Source organism: Lissotriton helveticus, chromosome 7 (assembly GCF_964261635.1).
Source record: "Lissotriton helveticus chromosome 7, aLisHel1.1, whole genome shotgun sequence".
Lineage (NCBI taxonomy): Eukaryota > Metazoa > Chordata > Amphibia > Caudata > Salamandridae > Lissotriton > Lissotriton helveticus.
In genome coordinates, this window is record NC_136068.1 from 824,797,753 (window position 1) to 824,821,493 (window position 23,741).

Here is a 23,741-nt window from a genome sequence, read left to right on the forward strand (position 1 = left end):
TATATGTGGCCAATGTTGTTGTTACAAGTTAATCAACATTATTTGCTTTTTAATGATATATAATGACATTTTGGTTTAGCGGATTGTACATTGAATTACTTCAAGGTGCCCCCAGATACTACTCACTCTCTACTAACTCTCTACTCTCTACTACTCACCCTCTACTACTCTCTACTACTCACTCTCACTGCTACTCTCTACTCACTCTCTACTACTCTCTACTCACTCTCTACTACTCACTGCACTACTCACTACTACTCACTCTATTGGCCTTGTAAATGACAATGCCATTTATTTATCTGTTTCCAAAACCAACACATAAATAAAAAGTTTGTCATTTACAATGCCAATAGCTCTAACTTTTGCAAAGGCGAGACCGTTGCATTGTAAATGCTTGTTTAGCACTGGGAGCAACCATGTGCGCTGGAAATGCAATCTCCTCTCTGAGCTCACTTCGCTAATTAACCTTAGATAGTCTAATAGAAAAAAAGGCAAAAAAGAACACACTTAAAAAAATGTTTTTACTTAGCTGGCATGTGACTCATTTCACGTGCAACTCCTTCAAGCCTCCGCTGCAGGGCACATGACCTCTTCTGCTCGTTAGTGGGCAGAGTGAGATGCGGGTTAGTGCTGTCCATCCATAGAAATCTCTTTAGAAGCTCCTAGGCTGCTAAGAGTCTGACATCTCTCTGCGCGAGGACAGGTGTACGCTCCTTGTCCACTTTCCAATGCCGTTTGCAGTATTTTTTAGCAACGTAGGTGAAAGGAGACTTTATTCTACATCCCAGGGGGGATTGGGGTAAAAAATGGGCCCACGCACGCAGTAAAAAGTGGCCCACATTTCCGGATTGCCTTTCTACAAAAACCTGCTTCGGTGAAGTTTTATGAAAAGTAGGGGGGAGGAGGGTTCTCTCAGAGGCATGTTTCCTTAACTACATTTAGATATAAAGAAAAAAGTACGGATTAGTTAACACTGGTGAAACACACCTGAAAACAAGTGCGCCACTTCTGCTCAGGCCCCCTGCCCCTGCTCATTCTGCATACATGAATGGGCCGGCCCAGCAAGAGAAAGGGAGTGACACCTCTGTCATTTGATAAAAGGGAGGTAAAGGAGGACCATCTGCCTCCAGAAAGACCACTCAGGCACCCACTGGGCGGCTGGCGGTATCCAAACAACACCGACATCGCCCAGATCGGACAACATGCTGCCCAAAAAAGCAGCCCATAGCTGGAACTCGGATACCGGTCCCTCAGCCATTGTCCGAGTGCCCGCCTTACCAATCCGACCCTGCCTCCCACTCTATCTCAAGAGCCTCATCTACTGCGGGGCAAACAAATGTTTTTTTTGTACAAGTGCCCCATACCGCGCTTTCACTTTACTGGCGGCCACGCCCCTTTCCTTAGACTCTGCACGTCTAAAGAAAGGGGCGCGGCCGATATTAAACTTAAAGCTCCGCATTGGCGTTTTTACAAACTAGCATTTGTAATGCAATAGGTGTCGCATTTACGAAACTCACGTAAATGCGAGACCTATTACATTGCAAATGCCGTTTTTTCTGACTTAATCACTTTAAAAAGATTACAAGTGCACGATTCTTCTCTCTTAACCTTGTAAGATTTCATTCTCCAATAAAATGTTTGATCACATTTGAGGCAAATGCTTAATATTCGCTTACAGTACTCCTATCTATGTGATCTAAGAGAATGTGAAAAATTAGGTTATTTCCCCTCTTGTGGTTTGATCACTAAATTACCTGATCTTTTAAACATTTGCATGCATGAAGCTCACTCATGCAAGGTTAACTGTTTCTAAAATTAATGAATATAGGACCTTGAGGCTGTACAAAATATTGTTTTAACTGGTACAGAAGTGCTTGTTATTCGATGTGCAAGAAACATAACATTTCTGCACCCATGAAGAAATGGTGAATATGTTTCCTTTTGTTGGTAAGTGAAAAACATTTTCCATTAAGAATGGCTTTATTAGGCCCATTTGTAAGCTTAGTACATTCTGTAGAGTTTTTTTCCCTATGGTTCTATTTCATATGTTTGGGACAGTATGGAATTTGGCTTAAAGATCTCCATCAGTTACTGTACTATTCCGGCTGCTTCTCCCTGGTAAGTTAGACCTTCCTCTTCATGGTCCCTAAGCCTAGCAGATGTTACTACAGAAAAAGGCAAAACCAAGACAAAAAATGTAAATGCCACCCTATAAACTGCTTGCCTATATAGGCTAAGTGATGTGTGTATCATGGGAGACCACTTTGATTAATCAGTAACACTGTGGTGCAGGTAGGATAGGTCGCAGTGGAGGCAGGTTGGGTAAGGTGTAGTAGAAACGGTGGGTGCAGCAGAGTGGTGACCCATAAACCTGTATTATGTGCATTGCTCTCCATCTTTTCTGACAAGTAATTTGATTGTGGAGAACTTGACCCTTCTGTTGCACGCTAACACGCAATAATATCTTAAGTGGAGTACAATTAGAAAATTATCTATCCATTTGTATTTTCTTTAGTTTGCACCTTGAAGTAATTTTGTATTTTATAATACATTTATACTCCTAATAGAGACACCGCACTCATTTGTGTATTCCAAATATGTTGTGTTGATAACTTTTGTTATGAAAATTCCATGTTGTACGTCTTTGGTGTAAAGTTTATTACGTTAATTATTTCTCATTTTAAGGTAATGATTGTAGTAGGTGGGCAAGCGCCTAAAGCCATTCGGAGTGTGGAGTGTTACGATTTTAAAGAAGATCGGTGGGAACAAATTGCAGAACTTCCATCAAGGAGATGCAGAGCAGGTATCCGGATTCGCAGTTTTTTTTACATTGATTACACCTACTATATTGGGCGTGACCACGTTTACCCTATTTGTAAATACCCGGTAGGGCAAATATTGGAGACTAGTAATGTGTCCAGTAAGCAAAGCACTTTTTGTTCAGACTATTTGGCAGACATAGACCTCCTACCACACATCCTAACTAGTCTGTCAAAGGCATTGGGTTATAAATTATGCAGATTAAGACAGCAAAGAATCCTATTGGACTGAAAACATACACCGCTGACCGACAAGTTTACACAAAGTAGTACATGTTATTTAAACAACAGTGAACTATGGATTTACAGAATATTTTTGGAAACTGACGTTTTAGAAAAGTACACTATTACCTATAAGATTTTTAGAATTGTACATTATTAGTTAAAAACAATGAAAATGACCAGTGCTGTAAACATTTCATCACTAGTTTTCAGACGCCATCACAATAGACCTTGGTGCTGGATAAATTGTAATTTAGCATCTGGTAACACTCCATTGTGATATCTGACTACTGTAATCATGTAGTGGTAAACCATTATTAACTTTGGAAGTATCGTGAAATATAGCTTTAATTATACTGTCAATAGTTATATGTGTATATGTTTGAGGATTATAAAATTTTATTTTATTAGTAAATAAAAGAAACCTAACACGAATATAATATGAAAATATAGATATGGTGTACAACACCTTAACATCAGAAAGACTAAATGTCTAAATAGCAGTAGCATAAATGGAAAGTCTATTAAAGTGTATACATTGGCATAAATGTACGGCCAGGACATACTTGAACAGTCTTGCTTAACAGGGTACCTACTGAGCCCGCTGTTTCAAGATTCTTTTTAGGGTTGGCTTAACTGTCTCATCAGACTCATGTACTGAAAAATCCTAATGTCGTTAAAAAAAAACATATTAAAAAAATACATAATATGCAAATACTGAAGGGATATGGGTCAGCCCTCTTCATCCACTGGTCTGTTCAATAGTGATTCACATGTCAACATTTGGAAGCAAGAAAGAGAGTGATTTTGAATAATGAAAATTTGGCGGATTTTTTCCCTATTGACTTACATTAAAATGAAGGCAATATCATACAGGGGAAAGCTAAAATAAAGCATTTTTTTGGCATTAAAAATCAGGAACCTCCAGGTGTGTTGGCATGTATGTAATTTTTTAGCCCATTCCAGCCATTGCACTGTGTTTGCATTTTGCCTGGTCATACTTGCACATCTGTGCCTTGGCTGGTAGGCCAGTGCATTTGGTTTTGTATTTACTTTCTTAACCTATTTAATTTTTTTGTCATCCATGTGTGTTTATACTTTTTTTAAACATTTCATTACAAGCATATGTCTACCACGTTCAGGCTGCAACATGGTTTCTTGTTGTCTTTCTTTTTATTTATATGGCATATGATTGAAATAAGAAGAATATAACACATTGTACAACCTTGCCAAGACCAGTCTTACTGGCTTGGCCAATGCTTGATCTTGAATGTTTTGTTCCAAGAATACTTAAGGACCTTGAGTCAATAAAAGAAAAGTAAAGTCAGATACTTTAAAATGGATTTTAAAATACAATATGAGTTGAAATTAAATATCAACATGGCAGGTATGTACATGTAAGAATGAAGTGTGTTGTCGCAATATTAGAATAAAATATATATATTTTTTAGAATATCCTTGAAGTGAATCATTTTTAAAGCTGTGGATCAGTCTGAAAGTGCAGTTGTCTGTCCTAGATATGAACCCCAGAGATGCATGGCCTTAGATAACCACTTCATGGGCAGTTTTTGGTCTTCATATGGTTGCCTCGGCAGGGGCTCTGGGACTTCCATCTATTTGGTTTGGCCGTTTTATTTCTAAAAATAAGTGCTATGAATATTTACATTTCGTTTTATATTTTGATGCATATTAACATTTTTAGTGCAATAAAATCCGCAATTGCCTTTAAAGGTGTGTAGTAAATGTCAGGTTTTACTGGAGGATTTTACATGGAATTAATTTTCTCCTGTGATACCGAGACCTGAGTCTCTCTTTTGTTTTTACAGGTGTCGTGTACATGCTGGGCAAGGTTTATGCGGTTGGTGGTTTTAACGGCTCCTTAAGAGTGCGCACGGTGGATGTCTACGACGGCGTGAAGGACCAATGGACGTCAATCGCCAGCATGCAGGAACGGCGGAGCACGCTGGGGGCTGCGGTGTTAAACGACCTTCTCTACGCTGTTGGCGGATTTGATGGAAGTACAGGTATTACTAAATATCATTAAGGCACGTGCATGAGTTAGAATTACAGACAGGTGTTGCTCCTAAGAAAGGAACATCATATATCTGTAGTTAAACCAGTGGATATTTATTTACAATTGTTTGTGCGCTTTCTTGCCAAAATAATTTATGTGGTTTAACAATGCTTCACCTAACAAGAACATCTTGTGTTCGGCTTTCTCCCCTGTTCAGAAGGAAGTCAAACATTTCAGTAATATGCAAGGAAATTGCCTTTAATCTTTTGTAAAACCAATAACTTTACTCAATGCATCTTTTAAAGGTTGTGTTTCCAAACAAAATAAAAATGAACATGCTTTTTCTGTCGTAGACACAGACGAAGCCAAAATGTAAGCTTACATAAGTTGCGCCAGAAGGCAAACATTATGTTTGCAAGTATGTAAGCCTGTAATATATGCATGGCTTGTTTACATTGCTTGCACATAATGTCAGACTTGTTTTTTTGAAAAGTGGGCGAGGTTAGACAAGCAAGGAAATGCAATGCGACTAGCGGGGCGGAAGGAGAGCAAGATGGCGCCCGCATACGTGGACGCTAGCGGTGCAAGGTGGTAGCAGTCCGGTTGCTCTGATGTGGCGGGTGCGAGTGCGAGCTTAAACAACAGAGTATATCACCCCCGCGGCGGACCTTGTTACTGCCCCCCCCCCCCCCCAATTGCGCTACGAATGCTGCCCTGCCCTAAAAGCTCCCGGCGTCATAACTTTGGAATTGCTTCTCTGGTAAAACGCTGTGTGGAGGCTTACCTGCGCCGCTTGTTGTTTTTTTGTTGGAGGAAGGATTTCGTCATGGCTCCGAAGGTAGTGCAGAGCGGAGCGGCAGCCAAAGCGGCAGCAGTGGCAGCTGCCCGGAGAGCGCGAAGCGAGGCTTCCCTTCACAGTGGGGAGATCGGCTCGGCCCCCACTGAAAACTCTCCCGGACAAGCACAAAAGCTACGCCCGGTGGAGATAAGGAGAGGGAAAGGCGGATCCTCAACTGCGGCCACTTTGAAAAATAAGTCGATTGGACCTTCGGTGGTAGACTTGCTGCAGCGAGGAAGGGAGCCGGCGGCCATAGTGAGTATCTGCGCGGCGAGTGTGTTGGCCGAAAACACTGGTGACGGTGTTGGAGGCGGAATGGGAGCTCCGAAGGATAATGCGGGGACCCCCGAAGTACTAAGCAAAGTAGCTCATGGGATCTCGGCTAAAGAGAACATGATGAGCACTGGCTGATACTACGGGGGGGATTAGGAGGCGAGTGGCATGCAAGGAGCAGAGTCATTTAACCAGCCAGGGTGTTAAAAACGGACATGTGAATACCCCACCGATTAATAACGAAAGCATCAACAAGAGTGCTGTGGGGGGTGAGAGTCACTCTAATCCAACACCAGAGTCTATCAGTTTGCCAGACATTCAAGAGGGCGTGAACCCTTCAGACAGTCAAATAGTATCTGGTGCACTAGAAGACAAGTGTTTGCTGGAGGATAAAAACAGCTTGGAAGAGGAGAAGCAAGCCAAGCAACTGTTTTTTTTCCTTGACGGAGGAAGCCGAGTGGTCTGATGATGTGTTAAGTACCCCGCAGGGGGCTAGTAGCCTGGAATCAGACGCGGAGGAGAGCGAAGAGGAACTATTTTCAACTACTAAAAAAGTGCCAGGTCTAATGGAAAGGGAAAATAAAGGGAGAAAAGGTCTATCATGGGATTATTCGGTGACCACGCCACTCTCAGGCTCCGGTGTCAAATTAACCTCCCAGCTGAGACCCGAAGATCCCCGAACGCTCGAGACTATCCACCAGGCTATACTTGCCCACAGGGAGGAGGCACGCCAAGATAGCAGAAAAATGCAGGCTGGGATGAGGAAAATGTAGGGTGTGGTTAGGAAACTATCAAAGGCATTTTCCAGTATGGGGGAAAGAGTCGCAAATTTGGAGGAAAGGGTGATGGCTACCGATACTGATGTGGACAAAGTGGTTACAAAGGTGGAGGCTCATGATGCCCAGATCAAAGACATACAATGGAAGATGGAGGAGGCCGAAAATAGGCTAAGAAGAAATAATCTAAGAGTTCTAGGGGTGCAGGTAGGTGTGGAGGGGTGCAACACCAGGAGTTACATAATCAGTCTCTTTTCAGCAGCTTTTCCAGAACTTCCGATTGAAACTGGGCATCTGAAATTCAAAGGGCCCATCGCATTCCCTTTAAACAGCATGCACCGGTAAAGGAAGGTGACCGACCTCGTGCCATCTTGGTCTTCTTTGGAAATTTCCTCTTGAGGCAGTCTATATCAGATAAAGCAAGACCCGATGCCAGGAGATCAAGCGGCGAGGTTTCGTTTTTTGTGAGGCCGGACTTCTGCCATATAACGGTAGAGAGGCGTTGCAGATTAAGGCAGATGCTGAAACCATTCCAGGACAAGAAAATCCAGGCATATCTGTTTAATTCTGCTCAGTTAAAGATCATTAACCAGGGGACCACTAGGTACTTCTCCTTGGAGATTAAAGCAAAGGAGTATCTGGATTCGCTGGACAAATATGTTGCTGCTATATAATGTGAATTGTTGATAAGTGCTGTGGGGGAGGGAGTAATGGTAAGAAGGTTAGATTAAACATTTAGCTATGATCGACTGTTGAAAGGTTGAAGAGGGAGCGATTAGTGGGGTTGCACATCTGGTGACCATTTGCTTTTATGGAAGGAGTTGCTTTCTCTTCCCTTAGCCACATGGATTAGAAGCTTGTGTTCTGTTTTAGACTTGCTACCTTCTAAAACGGCGTACATCGCATGCAGAGACTTAGGTCTGAGCGCTCTCAGGGGGGGTAAGTACCCTTCCGGTAGGGGTGGGGTGGGGGGCATGGGGTGGTTGGGGGTTGGTGGTGGGCACTTCTGGGGGCGGGTTGGGTGGCCAGTTGGGGGTAAAAAGGGGGAAAAGTAATAGTTTCAGGTGTATTATTGTTACAGTTCCAATGCATGGTGGGTCATCTTTTGAGCACAGTTATGATGAGAAAACTTAGGATCTGCTCTTTAAATGTAGGGGGTCTGAATGAAGGGCTTAACAGGCAGAGATTAGGATATTTTGCAAGCTTGAACCGCTTGGATGTCCTATGCATCCAGGAAACGCATCTGCCTTGGTCCAAGAAACATCTGTTAAATATTAAGGGTTTCGATCTTGTGAGGTGCTCTACCCAGACGTCCATGGTCAGAAGGTTTATACTTTATTGTACAGTTAATAAAAACCATTACAAAACCGGCAACAATAAAAACAATTATGAATATTTATAGCAGCAAAGGAAGTGATCCTTGAGGTAAGTTAAAAGAGAAAAGAGAGTTTCAGCTTGGACAGTAATAAAAATTGGGATAAAAAATGGTTAAAAAGGAAGTGTTAGACCGCCATGGAGTACTTCTACATTTCCTCGGAGAAGGTTTCTTTTGTCTATCCTAGCCTCCTTTCCCATTCGGGGGCGTATTTGCAGCCTCCATTCCTTATGGGGGAAAGTCCATCCTTTTCCCTGTATGCTCCTGGCTCTTAGTGATCCGTCGTTGTTTAGTTTTGTTAGCCAGTAGTGACTCGGAGCAGTCTTAATGTTTTGACTCTAGGGGTGTGGAGGGAGCACTGCCTTTGTCCGTTTGTTCTTTCATTGTGTTGATTCTGGATTCTACGGCTGCGAAGTATTTTACCAATCGGCAGGCCATTTGAACTTCATCGCCCGAAAAGCAGGCCAGGGCTGCTTGTCTGCATGACCTGATTCCTTTTTTATTAAATAGGGGTCTCAACAGGTTCCTGCGGTCTTGCTGCAGCTCTTTGCAGATGGTGATGAGGTGTACGATGTTTTCCTCATGGTTCCTGCACAGATGGCATTTTGCTGGCTTTGGGGGGCGTAGCCAAGGGGCTATGTGGGGTCGCCATACTGATTAAAAATAACTTGGGTGGATGCAAACGCTCCTTATCAGACTCTTGGGGAAGGTGGGCTATAGTCGAACTTAAGATAGGGATCATTTTGTGTACAGTTTATGGGTCCAACCAGGACGAACCTGATATATTTGATAAACTGGAGCTGGAATTACTGAATTGGCCATATCCCCTAATACTTTGCGGGGACTTAAATATATCCGCAGATTTTTCTAGCAGAGTTAACAATGTTTCGTATGTAGGGTGTAAACCTAAGGTGTTTAGCGTTATATCCGCCCTAATTAACACGCACAAACTGCTGGATGTTTGGGGGTTTAAGGAACCATCGAATCCAAGGTTTACCTATTTTTCATGCCCCTACAAAAAATACACCAAATTGTATTATTTCCTTATCTCACGCAGAGGCTGGAAGAATAGGGATTCATAAAATGCCGAAGTTATTATCAGACCACAGTCCATTGATTCTAGAATATGAAGTGTTAAATGTAGTAAACCCCCCCTTTCGGTGGACGTTTGAGAGGAGACTATTATTAGACCCTGAATTTGTGAATCATATTAAGAACTGGACCCAGGGCTTTTTCGATATGCTTCTCGTAACTCTGTTTGGGACGCCTTTAAGGCAGCAATAAGAGGGGAGGTAATCAGCTTTTCTGCGAGCCAAAGGAAAAAAGCTCGGAAAGTACACGAGAAGATAGTGGCTCAACTAGTAATGGGCGAGGAACAACATCTAAGAGATATCATAGAGGGCAAGGACGCAAATGAAAGCTTATGCAAGATCTTAGCTCTTAAAGCGGAAATTTATAAAGCGGATGCTCAGAAAAGTGCCGATGACTACCAGGTACACAAGGGAAGAATGTATGAGACCGGGGAACAGGCTGGTAAGTTATTAGCATTGAGGATTAGGCAGGGGTTTAGTAAAAATCTGATGGATAGAATACAGGTGAATAATCAAGATTATACAGAACCGGAAGACATCGGAAGGATATTCATGGAATTCTACCAAAAACTATATCAAGAGGAGGTTAGGGCAGACCCCCTTGGTTTAACATTTGAGGATTGTGGACACTCTCTGACATATGAAGAGAGGAATATACTAGATAGGGACATGGAATTGAGTGAGGTGGTAATGTCACTGCAGAACTCTCCGGCTGGCAAGGCCGCTGGGCCAGATAATATCCCAGCTGAAGTGTATAAGTGCCTGCAGGAAGTTCTGGCCCCAATACTACTGGACCTATTTAGTGGTATTCTAAGCTCTGGTATAATTCCAGATTCATGGAAAGAGACGAACATCATTATCTTCCATAAAAAGGGTAAAGTTAAGGAGGACCCCGGGTCATACCGTCCAATATCCCTCATAAATGCAGACACTAAAATCTATTCGAAGGTATTGGCTAATAGGCTGGGAGGGGTCATTGGTGGTTTGGTCTCCCCTTGGCAGCATGGGTTTATCCCGGGTCGGGGAACAACGGACCTTATTAGGTGGGCGATCACGCTGTTTGATGCGCTTGGTGCCTCGGGGGGTCGGATCGCCATGATCCTTCTCGATGCCGAAAAAGCCTTTGACCGCGTTACCTGGATGTATTTATGGGGGATATTGGAACGGAGGGGCTTAGGCCCTAAAATAATCAAGGTCATAAAGGCAATGTATTCTGACCCGTATGCTAGAGTTCAGCTAATGGGTGGTGGCTCGGACAGAGTTTTCATCTCCCGGGGGACCCGTCAATGGTGCCCCTGCTCTCCAATTTTATTTGCCCTATATATAGATCCGCTAATAAGAAAGATACTGCTGTATCTTTTTTCAATCAATTTCGCTTACTGTGGGTGAAAAGGTGTTAAAATCTACAGAATCAGCATTTAGCAATTTTCTATGGCAGTATGGAAAGATAAGAAGATCCCTAAAATACTTGTCACTAACGCAAGAAAGAGGAGGTCTCGGGGCACCGAATATTAGGTATTACTTTGCGGCCTCTCTATTTAGTCAAATTACGATACTTGTGGGTAACACCTCCGGATATCCTAATAGCCAATCTGTAAGTATTCTTCCCCCCTCTATATATGAATTATTGTTGGGGAAAGAAGCATTAGGGTTCTTGCTCCGTAATACCGACCGCCGTTACTACAACAAAAAAAGATATAAGGTGTTGGATGGTGCTTGGGGGGTGTGGAATTTGGTCAGGAAGGTGCTAGGAATTCCGAAATATAATTACTATACACCGCTCTGGAAGTCAAAACTCTATCCCCATCTTAGTAGTGATGGAGGGTGGGCTGCCTGGGAACTGCAAGGAATTAGCAGAATAGGGGATTTTTGGGAAGGCGCTGCCCCGTTGAGCTTTATGCAGCTTCAACAGAAATTTGGAGTTGAGGGTAAACATAGTTTTAAGTATATGCAAATATTCCAGACCCTCGTGTCCATCAGACCCCGGATTAATCCAGGCGGAAGAAGTAAGATCATTGATTATGTACTAGGGGGGGTACCAGGATCGGTATGATATACGGGGCTTTATCTGATCCACTACAAGGCGATATGGAGAAGGTGGAGGCTTCTTGGGCGCGAAAGTTAGGGGACCCAGATGTGGAATTGGATAGAGCGCTCCAGATGGCCAGTAACCTATTTCGCTCCTCGAACCTTTGGGCCCAACATTATAAGACGTTGTATAACCTATATTTTACTCCAGCCGAGCTGTTTGAATGGGGGAAAAGAGACGATGATAGGTGCCCACAGTGCTCTGTAGGATCGGCAAATTTAGTGCACATGTTTTATGAATGTAGTGCATTGAATAAACTTGGTTACTGTTGGGCTATGTGGGCTTTTTTAAGGGAAGTTGCCTGCCCTCACTTTTTTTTTAAAAGCATGAAACGCTGCTTCATTTCAAAGAATAAATGTCATTAAAGTAAGGCAGAGTTTAACTCCTTTAAAAAAACAAAATCTTTTTTGTGGCTTGGGCTTCCGCTGAGGTTAGATAAATGTGGTGATTATTAAAAAAAATGTTTAAAAATATTAAACACTGTTTATTTCAATGATTAAATGCAATCATTACATTTTATAATTATATTTTAACCATTACATTTAATCATTGGCAGTGTTTCATAAAATAAAATGATATAGAACACAATCCCACTTGACCTGTATTTCTTCTCTAAAGCCTTCCTGGTGCTATTGGTTCTATTCACCAAATAATATTGTGCTGCATATGCAAAATCTTTTTACAGACCATGTTTATTCATTTTTCTTATTTTCCGTTATATTAATTATTCTCAGTATACACATCTCATAAAGCAGTTCTACAAGTACATTTTAACAATTCCTTCAATGTACTGTGACACAAACCTGTCTTTCACATTAAAGAAAATATTTAGTCTGTATACATAAAATCAGAAACCATCAGAGAGAGCCCCCTATTCAACAATTCATCTCTCCTCCACACATTAAAATCACTGCCTACCATGTTACAATGTTTACTTTGATTGTATAAAGTAATCAATATGGAATGCAATTGTAAAAAATGTACTGAAGCAGTAGTATTTTTACCATGTTTATTAATGGCTGCTATGCACATGCACTTTATAAAGCGAATGGTGATGCCTTTAGGCTGTCATGTGATCAAGGGAGGGATCTCCCGAAACTCGTTATGGCGGCAATGGCTAAATAAAGAAAGCACGATAATTACCGGGTCCACGCTCGTTTGTTCTGCAGGAGTGGGATTGAAAGCGAGGCATCAAGGATTTTAGCCGGAGTGACTTTCACCGGCCCGTGGACCCCTCCCCAAAACTGTGGCTTCGCTTATGTGAGTTTTTGCCTCGGCTTGGGAAACTGACTACCGGCATCGCGGGCCCGTGGTGTTCGCTGGCGGGGACCCCCGGGGCACTGTTTTGTGAATCCGTAGCCCGGAAGAAGAAGCGAAGCCCCCTGTGAGCTGCAGAACTAGGTGTACGTAGTCTGCAACTGCGACAGCCGTCTGAAGGCTCTTACTACTGGTGAAGCCCGGAGAAGGGAGCATCGGAAGGTGGAGACCCGGAGACGCAGCGACGTGGAGGCAGTAAGATACGACCCAGAGAAATCAGCACTTAACAGGTGGGGAGTGTGCAGCACAACGCGGCAAGCCTCTCGGTATTGACCGTTTGAGAGTTAATGCGCGCAGTGCATAAGTAAATAAAAGCCATATAATGTCTGCAGCCATGCTTAAAGATCGCGAGTTGGCGGCAGCGGGGCTGTTCTCAGACGCTCCGGATGAACAGGGAGCCAGCAAGGAGACTAACGTGGAAACCAGCGGCAGCAGCCAGAGTAAGGGGCTGCGAGACAGTCTAAGGGTGCTGGAGAAATTAAAACGGCAGGAACAAGCAAAATGGTGGGGGGCCCGGCCCTCCAACGATATCTGGATGTGGGCAGGATACCGAGGGGCCTCCGAATAATGCTGGCGCCAAGCTACGAGTCCCCAAACCCTGACATGATGGCGGAGTGGGGGGAGTGCAATTTGGACTCTTCGCGTCGATTAATGGAAGTTTTGGTGAAATATGCCATAATCGACAGGAGTCTGTTACAGGATAAAATTGAAGCGCTGGAGAAAGATATAGAATTACTGGGGGATCCACAACAAAAGATCAAATTGGTGGATGACATGATTGCACGCCTGAAAAAAGAGGAGGAAAAAATTAAAAATAGAAAAAGCTACAAGTTCAGGCGGGACAGGGACGACTACGCAAACGGGCAAATCTTCACGTTTGCCAAAAGATATAATTCACTGAGGGTGGCAACAGTGAATAAACGTGGAGGCACAGGTAATGCGGAGCGAGGGCCTGAGGAACTTCCATCTGCCTCAGACTTTAGCTCCGCCGCTGAACTGAATCTGATAATACCATGGGAGCAAGATCGGCACGTAGCAATATTAGACTGACGTTGGGGGAAGAATTGGAAGTCCTCAAAAGCAGCCGCAGGGATACATTGAGATCCAGCACCAAAGTACAAAACAAAACAGGGCAACAAGGAGGAGAAGGGGACGCAGGCAAGCAAGGAGGAGGCACCAAGAAGAGAGGGAGAGCCCGGGGTCAACAGATGGCCTAGGAGGGGCCCCCAAAAATTACGCTTCATATAGTGCCTCAACAATAAGTAACAACAATTCCATTGTCAATCTATCAAGCGTCACCCTAACCACAGCCGAAAAACAGCTGCTGACATTAGGACTTTCATACTGCCCGGGGTCTAATTTTAATTATACTCAAACACGTGCAGATATTTATAAGAAAATTAAAGTTGAAAAAATTCCATCAACAGCGTGGTGCCCGTAGCAATGATGAAGAGAGGGCCTCACTACAGTATCCAGAATTACAAGGCCTAATAGGAGCGGACTATGACCTACTCCGTGATATACAGGGATTAGAGAGAGTGGGCAGAACAACTAGTGAACCTACACAACCATCAATAAGCGTAGTCAATATGGAAACTGGGACCGATCTGACACAAAAGCAGGTACAAATGTGAAACCAGAAACATCCTTCAAACCTAAATCCAAATTTGTACCAGTGATGGCAAGGGATTCAATTGAAGTGTTTAACGAACAGTTGGTGGCACAAATCAAAAGGTTGAACATTAAGATTTCCAAATTGAAAAACAATTACACCAATCGAGAGAGAAGATATTGGCAACTCATCAAGAAATTGAAGGATAATGACCAAGTCATAATCCGAAATTCGGATAAGGGCGGGAACTTGGTGCTGTGGCCCGTGCAGGACTATCTTCAAGAGGCCTACAGCCAACTCAACAATATAGAGTGTTATAGAAAAGTTCCCTTTTCGAAGCACAAGGACACTTAGAAGCCCTTCATAGACAATTATTGACTTGGAAAAGTGTGGGGATGTTAAATTGGGAGGAATTTAAATATCTTAAAAAGGAGCATCCCAACATCCCGGTTATCTATTTCATACCTAAAATCCATAAGTGTATGAATAGACCACCGGGTCGCCCCATCATCTCCGCATGCGATGGCTTATTGGAGAATCTCTCCAGATATATCAATTTCTTTTTGCAGGGCATGGTCAAAAATTTGAAATCGTTTGTACAAGATACTAGCGACTTCCTTAGAAAAATTCAAAATGTAGAATGGAGGTCCTCATACTTGTTGGTGGCTCCTGACGTGTCTAGCTTATACACGTGTATTAGAAATCGGGATGGCATGCAAGCCATTGATTACTTTCTTAGAAACAGGCCAATTATCTATTCCCAGCATTCAAACTTGTTGTTAAAAATTATAACATTCTGCTTAGAGAATAATTTTTTCCTTTTCAATGGCAAAAGGTACCAACAAACGCAGGGTCTAGCAATGGGGGGCAGCTTCTCCCCCAGTTATGCCTGCCTATTCATGGGCTGGTGGGAGGAGCTGGTCCTCATGCGACAACATGAATTGGTGTGCAACAACAATGTAGTAGTTTGGTTGCGCTACATTGATGATTTATTCATCGTTTGGAATGGTAGCAGCGAAAGTGCCACTGAATTTATTGAACAATTGAATCATAATGACATTAACCTGCATTTTACGGCAGAAACAAGCAGAGAAACAGTGACATTTCTGGATGTGAGGGTACAAGTGACAGGAAATGAGCTTAGCACTACCCTTTATCGGAAACCAACATCAGGTAACACATTCCTATACGCCTCAAGTGAGCACCCTCCACATTTATTGAGAAGAATCCCATATGGGGAAATGCTCCGCATCAGGCGGATTTGTAGCAAGGAGGCAGAATGTGAGGTGAAACAAAATGAGTGCAGTGAAAGGTTTCTGGATAGGGGGTATAGCCCAGATGTGATTGAGGCGGCTATTGGGAAAACCAAGTCGATAGCTAGAACAGACCTTTTGCAGTACAGGAAGAAACACGAGTGTGAAGGGATGGAGCAGGAACCAATTCGACTTATCCTGGGCTTTTCAAAGCAACAGAAACAAATCAGGGATATAGTCCGTAAAAATTGGCCTATTATCAAAGGTGATCCGGTAATAGGGGGTTCCATGCCTAAAATGCCATTGATTACCTTTAGAAAAAACAAGAACATGGGCTCCTCCTTGGTAAGAAGCAATATTGAGTCTAAAGGAAAGGCACCATGGTTAATGGCAAGAAAGGGCTTCTTTAAATGCGCTGTATGTAAGGCATGCCAGCATGGGGTTAATACAACTAGTTACACCCCGGCATTTGGCTACGCGACCTGCAAAATCAGACAACACATAACATGCAAATCCAAATTTGTTGTATATGTACTTACTTGTAGCTACAACCTACGTTATGTAGGAAGCACAACATTGCCTGTGCTTAAGAGGGTGTTACAACATATCCGGGCCATATGTAACAAAGATGACAGCTATCCGGTGGCCCCGCATTTCCAACAGAGTCATAATAGTGACCCTAAACATCTAAAATACTATGCAATAGACACTATTATGCCTCAGCGGAGGGGGGTGATAGGGAATGCAAACTTAAAAGATTAGAAACATCATATATCCTCAGGTTTGATTCAAAACACCCCAATGGTCTGAATAGTAGTGAAGACCTATATACTTTTCTATAAATACTGATTAAGGAGTCTGTAATGTTAACTGTATGCTGCTATCTCAATGAAATCAAAAGGAAAATATGAAGGTATGGAATAGGTTTTAGGAGAGTTCATTGTGATATTTGTATGTTCACCAATTGTATATAAGTGTATATATATGAATTTTAGTGTACATGTGTAGGGATGATAGTGATGGTTTACATATTTATTATAGATTAGGGACATGAGTTTTCAAATCATTATATAGAAAGTATGTATAATTTTGATACTTCAAATATTTTATGATGATTTTAGCTAAGGATTGACCCTGGTAATCTCAACAATGAATTGTAGGCTGGAATAACTGTCCATATAGCACTGTGCACTTTTAGCATATATAGCACTGTCTTTTTGAAGATATGTCGCCTTGCTGACTAACCACAACTATCTAAATTGTTATTTAATACTTATTCACTTTATGGTTGAGCACTATTATTTTTTTAGGCACTAGGATAAGTTGATAGATTTATTCATGGTAATATGCTTCGGTATTATTGGCATTTAGGCAATGATTAATTCTACTGGCGTACATGGCATTAGTAGAAAAGATCCATTTATGGAGTGATGTGTATTGAGAAAGAATTTTAAAACTCATGTTACAATGTTTACTTTGATTGTATAAAGTAATCAATATGGAATGCAATTGTAAAAAATGTACTGAAGCAGTAGTATTTTTACCATGTTTATTAATGGCTGCTATGCACATGCACTTTATAAAGCGAATGGTGATGCCTTTAGGCTAAGAAAAAAGGGGGTTGAACCTCCACTGCCTCTCGGACGACTGACAGAGGCACCGACGGATAGAGCGGGGCCTCATATTCCCAAGCGGTTGCCGGGTGAGGTGAGGCTATTCCCCACATAAAGCTGGGAAGAGTAACACATACTTCATCTCCACCAGATTATATTGGGGACCCAAATTCCTGGTGGTATGGTATGAAATTTATTTGTTAAATACACTTTCCCACTATTATCACGTATATATGCAGTAGCTTTTTTTCATCTAGTTGGTCCTGAAGAAAGCCGGACAGTGTCTTTCAACCGGCTGAAACATGTCGACCTCTCTGCACATCGCCATGGTTTAGTCATACTTTTAGACTATCAGGCGTTTTTAATCTTGGCGCTAAGATAATACTGATTAAACATAATTTTTGTCTTAGCAGCCATTTTTAACTTCACTCACTTGTTACACTATAGCACTGCACCTCATCAGTACCGGCTAGAGTTCATCTTTGGCATCCAGATTCGCACCATCGACCTTGATGATTTGGGCGATCTGTAGATATACCATGTGAATCCCACATGATGATGCTCCGCCGTATGGGTGGGCTGATGGGAATTTCTCAGCCAAGTGTCGCCTTTGTTGCTGCTTGATGGCCTGCATTCTACGGTCTTCAGGGTAGGACACACACAACTCATTTCTTTCTCTTGACCTGACACTTCCTTTATTTGTTGTTGATGCCTTTAGGCTGTCATGTGATCAAGGGAGGGATCTCCCAAAACGCGTTATGGCGGCAATGGCTAAATAAAGAAAGCACGATAATTACCGGGTCCACGCTCGTTTGTTCTGCAGGAGTGGGATTTAAAGCGAGGAATCAAGGAGATATATATATATACATATATATATATATATATATATATATATATATATATATATATACACTCCACCAAATTTATTCTTCAAACGGAATAAAACCGCACACCAAGGATCAGCGATAATTGTATTTATTTGGGCAGTGCAATTATCACCACCAACGCGTTTCAACCCCTACGGGTCTTGCTCACAGTATGTGAGTCATTTCTTTGTGTTACTTTTTATAGTTTTTCCATGTTAGCCCATTAGGAGGCATTATGGGATATGTAGTTTTAAACATTGTTCTTGTTTTCTCCATTGATAGTTTCAGTTCAGTCAGTTAGTGTTCGTTTGTTATTCATGTGGCGAGATTCTCTTAGCTTTATTGTTCCAATTTTCAAACGCATACGGCCAGTTGTTATTACTTTGGCACACCAGTTTGTTGTTGTTGTTTGTTGAATCCCAAACTTTATTGATGGCACAATGTTTCTTTTAAGCATTTTATTTATGCGATTTTTGGATAGGTTATCATAGTGATTATTGTTCATTTGTGAGTTGGATGCCTTTGATTAGTATCTATAGGCAGATTCCAATCCTTCAATGAATTTGATGTTTTTTTAGGTCAAGCAATTTATTGCTCCAAACCTATTGGGTTAAAAACAACTCTTTGACCAAGAGGATTCCAAGCCGGATTCCTCCCAATGCATGTTGTCTAATGAACCGTGACGCTTCGCCAGGCGCGCGCTTGGCCTCACTCACACCTTCAGATTTCAAAGGAATGCTCTCCCCCGCCACCCTCTGCGCAATGCCAGAGCTTGCCACTTCACGAACCCATCAGCCTCGCTACCATTTGCTTCCCGAGCCAGGCATCAGAAGCTTAAGACTTCAAAGCAATACCTTCCGCTCCCCCGCCACACCAGCCACGTCACACCACCATTTGTCGCTTTCCTGCCTCGGCTACGGAATTTGCTTGTTGCCGCCATTTGTGAAAGTTATTTTACTTAAGATGTAGGGTTAACGTTGCTATTCATAGCATTCAAATTAACCCGTCACCAACGTAGTTCAGTACAACATCATAGAGGTACAGAGCATGCACTGAATAGGCTCTAGGCGCTGCTAACATATATTACGGATATACATACAGCAGCACTTACTTCACCCATTGATATTTTTAAGTGTCTCAGTGATGAGATTGTTATCATGCAGTATTGATGCTTCGTAGCTTCTGCGGTCGGAAGTGGTTCACACACACTGTATCAGAGCTGTGTCTTCTGATAAAACTTTAAACTGCTCTTCCTAATCGCCCGCTTCTCTCTCCCACCCATCGCTCCATCACCCCCAGAGTGGCAGAGTTTGCAGCTGCTCTGGCGTGCTGAATAGCCGCGTGCTGAAGACTGCTTCATGGCGTCAATTGAGCGATGGTGCTCACCAGAGACCCCACCAAAAGTTAACTTTTGTCTTTCCCCGACCCTCGAGAGAGGACCCTCCGGGCTCTTTCGGTTTAACATTGCCTCAGAGCCTTTTTATTACTCTCCTGAGTGGACACCGTACTTCAGAATGCACATTGCACAGCAGCGCAAAAATCGTTAATATGTGCTTACAAGACTGCGTCTGTTCTCGCTCTCCCAGCACATCACGTTTATGAGCGAGACATGCTACCTTTTAATTCACATAAAACGGGTGCCAATAGAAAGTCAGTGTTCCTTTCTCTTGTTTACTAAACGACTACAATTGTTTCATTCCACATTGTGTTGATAGTCTATTACAAAATATGTGCATGCTTTTTCATTTTGACTAATTTATTGGTGCTGTGAAGCCTTTTATAAGTCTGTCTCTCTCTCCCACATGCTTTAAGGAAAGGCAATTTCTCCCCCGCCCCCGCCCCCACCAAATCAATGTAACTAGTTGGTTTACAAACCATGAAATACAGGAAAAACACACCAAATGTGGTTTATTAGCTTCACCTAAATTATTTGCAGCTGGTAATTTAGGGGTATAGCACGTTGGGATATATTACCTGTGTTTATGGCCACTTCAGTAAAGATTTTCATTCCCAAACAAGTTCGATCTGTTGTGTAGAAGATGAATAGCAACATTTTCTAGTTTTATCTTACTCTTGCGGAGCGGCTCCCATTCTACGGAGGCCGATTTCAGCCACTTCAGCAGACTTGAGGGGGCGGGGGCGACATTAAGTGCCTTCATTCGAGGCTTTATTTATTTGCACAGCTGCTCCCACTGCACAAAGGGGAGGGGAGGGAGCAGGGAGAGCCGTGGCTGAGCCCCGCAGATAGCATAATGGCAGAACCCAGATCCTGCATAATCGCAGATGTGTGTGAGGCTAGCATAGACGCAGGCACTGATTGCGTACTTTGTGCTCTGAGTTGACTACCATTCATCAATACATCCATCCGTGTATCCACTCACTCATCCATGCATCCATTCTTCCGACCACCCATCCATCACTCACTGAGCCTTCCATCCATCCATTCCTCCACCCCCACTCCATCATCCATCCCCCCACTCCATCCATCCCATCCCTCCACTCCATCCATCCCATCCCTCCCCCATCCATCCATCCATCCATCCCCCCACTCCATCCATCCATCCCCCCACTCCATCCATCCATCCATCCATCTCCCCCACTCATCCATCCCCCCACTCCATCCATCCATCCATCCCCCACTCCATCCATCCATCCCACTCCATCCATCCCCCCACTCCATCCATCCATCCATCCATCCCCCCCACTCCATCCATCCATCCCCCCACTCCATCCATCCATCCATCCCCCACTCCATCCACCCACCCCCCCACTCCATCCCCCCACTCCATCCATCCATCCCCCCACTCCATCCATCCACCCCCTCACTCCATCCATCCATCCCCCCACTCCATCCATCCATCCATCCATCCCCCCACTCCATCCATCCCACTCCATCCATCCCCCCACTCCATCCCCCCACTCCATCCCCCCACTCCTTCCATCCCACTCCATCCATCCATCCCACTCCATCCACCCCACTCCATCCATCCATTCCCCTCACTCCATCCATCCATTCCCCTCACTCCATCCATCCATCCCCCACTCCATCCATCATCCCCCCACTCCATTCATCCATCCATCCCCCCACTCCATCCATCCATCCATCCCCCACTCCATCCATCCATCCATCCCCCACTCCATCCATCCCCCACTCCACCCATCCATCCATCCATTCCCCCAACTCCATCCATCCATCCCTCCCCCGCCCCACACTCCATCCCTCCCCTGCCCCACACTCTATCCCTCCCCCGCCCCACACTCTATCCCTCCCCCGCCCCACACTCTATCCCTCCCCCGCCCCACACTCTATCCCTCCCCCGCCCCACACTCCATCCCTCCCCCGCCCCACACTCCATCCCTCCCCCGCCCCACACTCCATCCCTCCCCCGCCCCACACTCCATCCCTCCCCCGCCCCACACTCCATCCCACCCCACACTCCATCCCTCCCCCGCCCCACACTCCATCCCTCGCCCACACTCCATCCCTCGCCCACACTCCATCCCTCGCCCTCCCTCTATCTCTCGCCCTCCCTCTATCTCTCGCCCTCCCTCTATCTCTCGCCCTCCCTCTATCTCTCGCCCTCCCTCTATCTCTCGCCCTCCCTCTATCTCTCGCCCTCCCTCTATCTCTCGCCCTCCCTCTATCTCTCGCCCTCCCTCTATCTCTCGCCCTCTCTCTATCGCCCTCCCTCTATCTCTCTCTCACCCACCCTCTCTCTCTCTCTCTCGCCCTCCCTCTATCTATCTTTCGCCCTCCCTCTATCTATCTTTCGCCCTCCCTCTATCTATCTATCGCCCTCCCTCTATCTATCTATGGCCCTCCCTCTATCTATCTATGGCCCTCCCTCTATCTATCGCATCACCACAGCATCACTCGGCATCACCACAGCATCACTAAGGGGCACCACAACATCACTATGCGCTACCACGCCATCACTGAAGGCCACAGCATCACTCGTCGCCGCCACAACATCATTCAGAGCCACCACATCATCAATCTGTGCTACCATTTAACAACAACTGATTCAAATATGGTCTCTCAATGTTTCAAGCTTTATTACAAATGTCACAAAAAGATGTTGATATTTCACTTCTGTTCTTGGATTTTGTCACAATAAAATACACTGAACATAATCTTCACAAAAGTTATTTACAAAAGTTTAAGCTATTAAGCTATTGCCATTATAAATTACAATACCCTTTATTTAAGTATTAATTATTTTAAAAAAATTAAAAGCCATTGTTATTTGTAATATCAATACATCTAAGTCACTTAAATACAACACATATTGCATTACAAATGCTATAGGTGTCACATTTGTGAAAGTTAAAACTATTGGCATTGTAAATGACAAAGCTATTAATTTCGCTATTTTCAAAACCAACACATAAGTAAAAAATTTGTCATTTACAATACCAATAGCTCAAACTTTCCTGATGCGAGACCTATTGCATTGCAAATGCTTGTTGTTGTTGTTTCCTCAGAGATGGCTTAGTGCGCCACAATATATAACATTGTTGCTTTCAATGTGTTTTTGGGATCCAGCACGATTATCCCAGGTGTACATGCAGTTCCTCATCTGCATTCAAACCGAATGGATTTTCCGTTTTGAATCTGATTATCATTTTTGATTCAAGTCTCCGTAGCCTGAGAGTCCTGTCGCCCCCTCTCTCATTTTTCGGAATAGTTGCCAATCCAAAGAATCTGATATCTTTCCATGATTTCTCTGTATGGGTTTTCAGATGTCTTGCAATTGCGTAGTTCAAGTCATTATTGTGAATTGCTCTAAGATGTTCGAGAATACAATTCTTTAGGGGGCAGATGGTACTCCCTATATATCAGAGTCTGCAGTGGCATTCGATGACATGTACCACATACGTTGTGTCACATATAATTTTCTCCATGATCTTAAAGGGTTTTCCCAAAAAGTCTTTTATTATCTGTGTATTTCTTCCTATTTTACAGGCTTTACACTTGTTACAGTGTATGAATCCTTTGTTCTTGTCAGTTAGCCAGTCCGTTTTTTCCGTGATGTCATATGACTCCTAACTAGTTTGTCCTTTAATGACGGAGCTTTACAGTATGATATGTCTGGTGTCTCACCGATTTTGTTCTTCAAATCAGGATCTTTCTGTAATACATGCCAGTATTTCTTCAGGATCTTCACAATCTGATAATTTTCTTTGCTATATGTTAGGACAAGTCTGATTTTGTTGTCATCAATCTTCTTTGCTTTTCTCTGTAATGTGCTTGATCTGAGAGTATTTCGTGCTTTACCCTGACCTTGTTTCACATCCTGAAAGCTGTATCCTCTCTGTAGGAATCTTTTCTCAGTTTCTTGAAATGTCTTTTCCATCATGTCTTCATCTGAACAGTTACGTTTCATCCTTATAAATTCGCCGTATGGGATACTTTTCTTGAGTTGTTGTGGGTTGGAAGCTTTTCCCATGTAATATAGAGTTTGTTGCAGTTGGTTTCCGAAAAACCTTTGTTTTCATTTGATTGTGCTCAATATATACAGTGATGTCTAAAAACTGAATTTCTTTGTGTGATCGTGGGGTGTAGGCGGACCGGAATAACAG

The 23,741-nt window shown here is 43.3% G+C and overlaps 1 protein-coding gene across 3 annotated transcripts in view; it reads left to right on the forward strand.

The window, feature by feature from the left end:
* Nucleotides 1–23,741, forward strand: part of KLHL3 (kelch like family member 3) — a 574,547-nt gene that overhangs the window by 452,671 nt on the left and 98,135 nt on the right. For 2 of the 3 annotated variants that reach the window (XM_078653303.1, XM_078653305.1), the window contains 2 exons: nt 2,686–2,803; nt 4,868–5,065. In XM_078653303.1, coding sequence (XP_078509429.1) covers nt 2,686–2,803; nt 4,868–5,065 — 316 coding nt within the window. The remainder of the gene's footprint in view (nt 1–2,685; nt 2,804–4,867; nt 5,066–23,741) is intronic. The other variant, XM_078653304.1, reaches the window with a different exon arrangement.